The sequence below is a fragment of the Galeopterus variegatus genome, unplaced genomic scaffold (assembly GCF_000696425.1).
Source record: "Galeopterus variegatus unplaced genomic scaffold, G_variegatus-3.0.2 Scaffold5039, whole genome shotgun sequence".
Classification (NCBI taxonomy): domain Eukaryota; kingdom Metazoa; phylum Chordata; class Mammalia; order Dermoptera; family Cynocephalidae; genus Galeopterus; species Galeopterus variegatus.
In genome coordinates, this window is record NW_007731150.1 from 92,215 (window position 1) to 100,048 (window position 7,834).

Genomic DNA, 7,834 nt, shown 5'->3' on the forward strand with positions numbered 1-7,834 from the left:
TATGGAACATCTATTTAAATGTCAGGCATTGCTAGACTCTGGGTATATCATAGTGAAAGGCTACTCATGGTCTCTCTCTCTTGACGTTCATAGAAGGGGTGCTATTTAATCAGAACCAGCCACTCAAAGAGTAGAAGGAAGAGTATGCCAGTAGGAGGCAACAACAAGTGGTAGGAAAGAGTTCACATGTTAAGAGAATATAAAGACCGTTGCTGTAGATTGGATGCCCCAACCTCATTGAAGCTTACATCTCTACTATAAATGTTAGGGGGGCGGGGGGGTAATTCTATTATGGTAATGGAAATGTGGGGCCTTGAAGAGGTGATTAGATTGTAGGAACATGCCTTAGTGAGTGAATTAATAATGGTGGTCAGGGGTGTGGTTCTGAGGGCTTTAAAAGGAGAGTACATGAGAGTCTCTGTCTCTCTGCTCTGCCATCTGAGACCCTTGTATTGCTGAAAAGCCACTACTGAGAAGACTCACCAGATGTGTTCCCTGGACTTTGGACTTCCCAGCCACTAAAACTGTAAGTAATAAATTTCATTTTCTTGCAAATCATCCAGTTCCAAGTATTTTGTTATAAGCAACAGAAATGGACTAATACAAAAAACTGGTACCAGAGAAGTAGGGTGTTGCTTACAACAGATACTTGGAAATATGGAAACAGCTTTGGAACTGGGTAATGGGCAAAGGCTGGAAGAATTTGAAGGATCAGGCTAGAAAAAGCCTAGCTGCTTGTGGGAGTTTAGAAGACAAGAAAACTGGGGAAAGCTTGGAACTTCTTAAAGACTGGTTAAATGGTGGTAAGCAGAATGCTGATAGAAATATGGACAGTAAAGGCCATTCTGAGAAGATCTCAGATGTGAATGAGAAGGGATTTATTGGAAGCTGGGGCAAAGATCACCCTTGCTATGAACTGGCAAGGAACTTGGCTGCATTCTGTTCATGCCCAAAAGTTTTATGGAATGTGAAACTTAAAGCGCTGACCTAGAATATTTGGCAGAAGAAGTCTCTAAGCAGCAAAACATCAAGGAAGCTGCACAGCTACTTGCAACAGCCTACACTGAGTTATGGCAGAAAAGGCATGATGTAAAACCAGAATGTATTATTAAAAGGGAAACAGAGTGTAAGGATTTGGAAAATTTGCAGCCTGGCCATATGGTAGAAAAACAGAGAGTATTTTCAGGAGAAAAATGCAATGGTGCTAAGAAGATTAGTACAAAAGAAAGGGATTATCAAGAGAGGGGAAAAGGAGCCCTGAAGGCATTGCAGAAGCCTCTGGCCCCAGAGGCCTAGGAAGACAGAATGAATTTGGGGCACAGGCCTGAGGTGTCTTCCATGGACTGGCTGCCCAGGGTCACCTCAGGAAGCTGCTTCTAGCACCAGCACCCCAGCTACTTCGGCTGCTCCAGCTGTGGCTAAATTGTCCCCAGGTGTGGCTGGACCCACAGCTTTGGAAGCTACAAGCCAGAAGCCTTGGTGGCATCTACATCATGTTAGGTCTGCAGGCTTGCAGAATGCCAGAGCTGTGAAGGCTTGGGAGCTTCCACTCTCATTTCGAAGGATGTATGGGAAAGGCTGGGGGTCCAGGAAGAGATCTGTCACGGGCAGATTCACCGCATGGAATCTTCACTAGAGCGATGAGGAAATACAGGGTCAGGGTTGTAGCAGAACACCACCACCAAGGCCATGCCTAAAGGAGCTGTGAGAGTGGGACTGCCATGGAGACCCCAGAATTGTGGGGCTACCAGTGTGCAATGCCAGCTGGGGAGGTGTGAAGTATGGCCATAGACCAGGAAAGCCATATAAGTGGAGCTGCCCAAGGACTTGGGGACTCAACTCCCACACCAGTGTGCAGAGGACGTCAAACATGCAGTCAGGATACATGATTCACCGGGTTTGAGATTTAATGCCTGCCCTGCTGGGTTTCAGACTTGCTTAGGACCTGTTACCCCTTTCTTGGTCTATTTCTCCCTTTTTGAATGGGAATATGTACCCTGTGCTTGTCCCGCCATTATATCTTGGAATTAGATAACTTGTTCAGATTTCACAGATGGGATCTTGAGACCTTGGACTTTTGAATTGAAACAAATTAAGACTTAGGGGATATGGGGATGAAATGAATGTATTTGTATGTGAAAAGGACATGAGTTTTGGTGGACCGAGAGAGGGATGCTGTACATTGGATTCCCCCCAACCTCACTGAAGCTTCAATCCCCACTGTAACTGTTGAGGATGGGAAAACGTGTTATGGTAATTGAAATGTGGAGCCTTGAAGAGGTGATTAGATTGTAGGACCATGCTGTAGTGAATGCATTAATAGTGGCGGTCAGGGGCATGGGGGAATCTCTTCCTCTCTGTTGTGCCATTTTCTGCCATGTGAGACCCTTGCATTGCTGTAAAGCCACCACCAAGAAAACCCTCACCAGATATGTTCCCTGGACTTTGGAGTTCCTAGCCTCTAAAACCATAAGCAATAAAGTTTGTTTTCTTACAAGTCACCCAGTTCCAAGTATTTTGGTATAAGCACTAGAAATGGACTAATACAACCATCATGGTTGTTGCTCCGTGAATGGGGGCAATGGGAGCTTGGATTGAGGTTGGAGAGATAGGCAGGGACCACCTTTCAAGGGGTGAAGCCATCAGGATATCACTCAGAGTGCAATGGGAAGCAGGATAATAATATGGCTTGAATTTGATGTTTTTAAAAGATCACTCTGGGGACCGGCCTGTGGCTCACTCGGGAGAGTGCGGTGCTGATAAACACCAAGGCCCCGGGTTCGGATCCCACATAGGGATGGCCGGTTCGCTCACTGGGTGAGCGTGGTGCTGACAACACCAAGTCAAGGGTTAAGATCCCCTTACCGGTCATCTTTAAAAAAAAAAAAAAAGATCACTCTGACAGCTCTGTGGAGAATGAGTTAGAGACAGGAAACATGGACAGTTGGAATCTTTTATAGTAGTTCTGGCTCGAGATGGTACTGGGTGGTGGCCGTGAAGATGGGCATTACCAGGTATGGATTTTCCAGGTATGGATTTTGCAGAGTTAACTGATGGTGAGGGAGGAGAGGGCAGGTGGTACTGAAGGAAAGCAATTCAAGGCTTACTCCCAGCTTCCTGAGTTGAGTGGTCTATGGTGGTCTGATTACTCTGAAAGGGAGTAGTGGATGGGATGGGAAACCCAAAGTTTGTGTGTTGAGTAAGCTAGAGGTGCTGTGATTCTCATCAGTTCTGGCCTTCATCCCCGCCACTTTTAAATAGCTGTATGCCCTCTGGTTGGCAGTGTCTCGAGCCTTCCTACTGTTGCTGGACCCTTGGATTGCTGTTGTTCTTCCTCACAGGCAGCACTGATGAAGTTGTCTCTGCACAAACCAATTACTCTTCCCTTTTGTTCTTTTGGGTTGTTTCCCCAAGATGTATTCCTCAAAGTGGAACTGCCAGGGCAAAGGAAATAAATGAACAGTATTATGGCTTTTGCTGCATATTGCCAGATTGTTTTCAGGAAGACTGAATTAATTTAGAGTGCCACCAGCCACCTATAAATGTGCTTTCTACCCCGCAAGCCTGCCAGCATTGGAGTTTATCATTTTATTTATGCTGCTTTAATATAGGTATGTAAGGGTCATTGTTGTGCAAAGTTGCATTTCAGTAGTTGCTAGGGATGCCATAAATTTATCCATATGATAATTGCCTGTGTAATTACTCATGCCATTCTCTGTCTTGACTGTTGGGTAGAAGTCATGTTACTCTTATTTGTATTTTTGGTTATAGGCTTTTGTCAGCTCTGTGTGGCACATGTTTTTACATTCTACTTTTAATATTTTTTAATAGCACAAGAGTTTAGGTTTATATTTTTCAGCCCATTTTCTTTTTTGTGTCTGAGAATATATATATATATATTTTTTAAAAGATGACCGGTAAGGAGATCTTAACCCTCGACTTGGTGTTGTCAGCACCACACTCAGCCAGTGAGCGAACCGGCCATCCCTATATACGGGATCCGAACCCGTGGCCTTGGTGTTATCAGCACCGCACTCTACCGAGTGAGCCACAGGCCGGCCCCTGAGAATATTTTTTATTGTTTTTCATTTTGTTCAAATAGTCAGAAATTGTTTCCTTTACAGGTGGGATAAATAAACTATTCTGATAACTTTGAACTTTATATTTGATCTTTTAAATGCTGGGTTTGTTGATTTTTCTGGACTTCAGTCTCATATTTGTGGTGAGAACAGCATCAGTGTGTCTTGCCGGATGTTCATACATATTATGTGAATAAAGGATTGTATGGTCGCAGATGTTTGGGCAGTTATGGGTTCAGCTAAGTCACCGTTTCCAGAAGCTCTCCTGAAGGGTCTGCTGGAGCCATCAATAGGTTAATCTTAGTTGTGCCTTTCCAAGAAAAGGTTATCATCAGGAGAATTTCCTAAACTTTTTAGACCAGTGGTTGGTAAACTTTAGCTGTAAAGAGTCAGACAATAAGTATTTCTGGCTTTTGGGTCATTCCTTCAGATGGCAAAAGCAGCCCTAGACAATACCTAAAAGCATGGGCATGACTGTGTTCCAATAAAACTTTTTTTTTGTGGACACTGAAATTTGAATTTCCTCTAATTATCATATGTCATGAATATTTTTTTTTTCAATTATTTAAAATATAAAAGTCATCCTTTGCTTGTGGGCTGTACAAAAACAGGCAGAAGCTAGAGTTTGCTCACTCTTTTTTTATATCATAAAATCATCTATGGGACTAAATCAGGGAAACTCTCTGTGCAAAATGCTTGCTTAAATTCTGCTCCAGTTATCTAAACTGTACTTATTAATAATAAATCTTTTCTCCTTTCTTGGGTTTTCTCATTTGCTATATATACTAAGTTTTAATTTTACATCTGTTTCACAAATGCCAGTTGGCCTTTGTTTCTCTTATAACTTTTTTTTTTAAATTAAAATGTATTGGTTATACATATTCGTGGGGTACAGAGTTGAATATCAGTGCATGTATATAATCTGTGATGATCAAATCAGGGTAATTCGCATATTCATCATTACAAGACTTACAATCATTTCTTTGAGATAAGGACATTTAATCTCTTCTCTTCTAGTCATTTGATAACATGCAATAAATAAATGTTAATTACAGATGCCTAGCCCTGCTGTACAACTATCAAACTTATTTTTCGTATCTGGCTATTATGTGTCCTTTAACCAACCTCTCACCATCTCCCATCCCCCTCTCCCCCTTTCCCACCTCTAGTAAGCACAGTTCTGTTCTCTCCTTCAGAGTCTCTTACAACTTTTTACCATGCAGTGTGTATGTTGTGTTTTGTAGTATGTTTCAGAATTACAGCTTTTTCAAATATGGAATCTTTGATACACCTCCCAGGAATCGGATTTTTGCATTTTAATTGGGGTGTTTTAAAAGATTGTTTTTTTTTTCCTTTTTGTCTTTTTTCGTGACCAGCAACGGGGATCGCAACCCTCGGTGTCGCGTCCGCACCGCGCTCAACCAGTGAGCAGACCAGTCTATATGGGATCCGAACCCTTGGCGGGAGCGCCACCACACTCCCAAGTGCCGCGCTCTACCGAGTGCGCCACCAGACCGGCCCTTAAAAGATTTTTTAATCCCAGGGGAATGAAGCTAAAATGATGGGAGTGAAAATTAAAATGACCAGCATTTATGGAGCACTCACTATGTGTCAGGCATGTTCTCCCCGCTTTATCTGTGTCACACTATTTTACCTGCCCCTAATCCTGCACTGACTGGGCCAATTGTAGGACTAGGGCTGGGTCTGGAGCTCACGGACCCCTCAAGCCTGTTCACAGACTGGGTCACAAGCCCTTCACAGACCAGGCTGGGTCCCCAGACCCCTCACACACCAGGCTGGGTCCCCAGATCCCTCACACGCAGGTCTGTGAGCTAGGTAATCAGCCAAAAAGGTCCTTGGAGCCATAGGTCCAAGAGCATGGCAGCATGAGTGGCCGTCTGAGGCACTAGACACCAGCCAAGGTGCAGTGCGACGCATGTGCACTAACTCCACCCACACACAACTTATTTACAAAGAATGTGCTACACCACTCCCAACAGGACCCTAGGCGAGGGGCCCTGATTAAACTATTCTATTTTTCCAACAATCTGTATTAACAATTAATTCTCAAAATGATCTTTAAAGAGTAGGTGTCACTATTATCTCCATTGTACTAATGAGGAGACAGAGACACAGAAATTGAGCACTTGCTACAGGCACCCAGTATTAAGGACAGGAAAGACCCAAAGTGTTTTTTCTACTCTCACACACCACTCAACACAACACTTCTGACAACAGACTCTTGAGTGGATGCCAGCTGGATGTCCTCTAATTCATTCATTTCTGACACTATCCACCAGGAGATAGCACCAGATCCCACAGGTCAGAGCTCAGTCCCACAGCCACCACTTCAGATGCTAATCGCAAGGACAGGATGTGGCCTGTGCTTCTGACCAACTGGCTATAAATTGGGGGTTCCTACAACCCCCTTCTTGGGTTCCAACAACCCCCTTCTTGGGTTAATTTGCTAGACTGGCTCATAGAACTTAGAAAAACACTTACATTTGCTGGTTTATTAATGAAGGCTATATAATAGGGCATACAGAGGAACAGCCAGATGGAGTTGATGCACAGGGCAAGGTTGTGGGAAGGGGTGTGGAGCTTCAATGTCCTCTCCAGGCACACCACCCGCCAGGCATCTCCACAAGTTCAGCTATCCAGAAACTCTGAACCTTGTCTTTTTAGATTTTTATGAAGGCTTCATTACATAGGCATGTTGACTGGCCACTGGTGATCATATCAAACTTCAGCCCCTCTCCCCTCCCTAGAGGTTGGGGGGTGGGACTGAAAACCCCAACCCTCTAATGCTGCCTTGGTCTTTCTGGTTAGCAGCCCCCATCCTGAAGCTATCTAGGAGCCCTCCCCACCAGTCATCTCATTAGCATACAAAAGACACTTTTATCACTCCAGAGATTCCAAGGGTTTCAGGAGCTGTGTGCCAAGAATCAGGGACAGAGACCAAATATGTATTTCTTGTTGTATCACAATATCACACCCATCTAGCACCTGGTAGAGATGGGCCTGTTTGGCACACTCCAGGCTAAAATAGGTTTTGCTTATACTTTCATGCTGGACTTGCCACTCTGGCTCAAGTCCTTGGTTTTGTCTTCGTTTCTATGCTCCTCTGTAAATCCTTACCACAGAGGAGCATTCCCCCTGTACCTCTCTTACTGTCTTGCATGTAATGCCAGTTAATTTACTGCCTGCTCTGGGATTCTCCGTGTAAGTGGAGGTCTTAGAAATAGCTTTTGTAGCCAACAGATGGAATCAACCTGAAAGTCCATCAACTGATGAATAGAAAAAAATAATGTGGTATATATGCACAATGGAATACTATTCAGCTATTAAAAAAATTAAATCCTGTCATTTGCAGCAACATTTGTGGAACTGGAGACCATCATGTTAAGTGAAGTATGTCAGCCACAGAAAAACAAATACCACAAGATCTCACTCATATGTGAAATCTTAAAAAAATGTGGTTCTCTGCCGCGCTCCCAAGCGTCGGATCCCACATACAGACCGGCCGCTCACTGGCTGAGCGAGGTGCAGGTGCAACACCGAGGGTTGCGATCCCCTTGCCGGTACGGGCGCGACACTGAGGGTTGCGATCCGTTGCCGGTCACGAAAAAAGACAAAAAGGAAAAAAAAAATGTGGTTCTCATAGAAGTAGAATATAATAATGGGTACCGGAGGATGGGAAGGGAGGGAAGGGGTGTGGGGCAGGGAGGGGAAGAGGTGGACTAATGGGTACAAAG

At 44.1% G+C, this 7,834-nt stretch overlaps 1 protein-coding gene across 1 annotated transcript in view; it reads left to right on the forward strand.

Moving 5' to 3' along the window:
- The first annotated feature begins 2,975 nt into the window (after positions 1 to 2,975).
- Positions 2,976 to 7,834, forward strand: part of LOC103604231 (tumor necrosis factor receptor superfamily member 21) — a 69,793-nt gene continuing 64,934 nt past the window's right edge. Inside the window, exon 1 of the mRNA XM_008588798.1 lies at positions 2,976 to 3,014. Coding sequence (XP_008587020.1) covers positions 2,976 to 3,014 — 39 coding nt within the window. The remainder of the gene's footprint in view (positions 3,015 to 7,834) is intronic.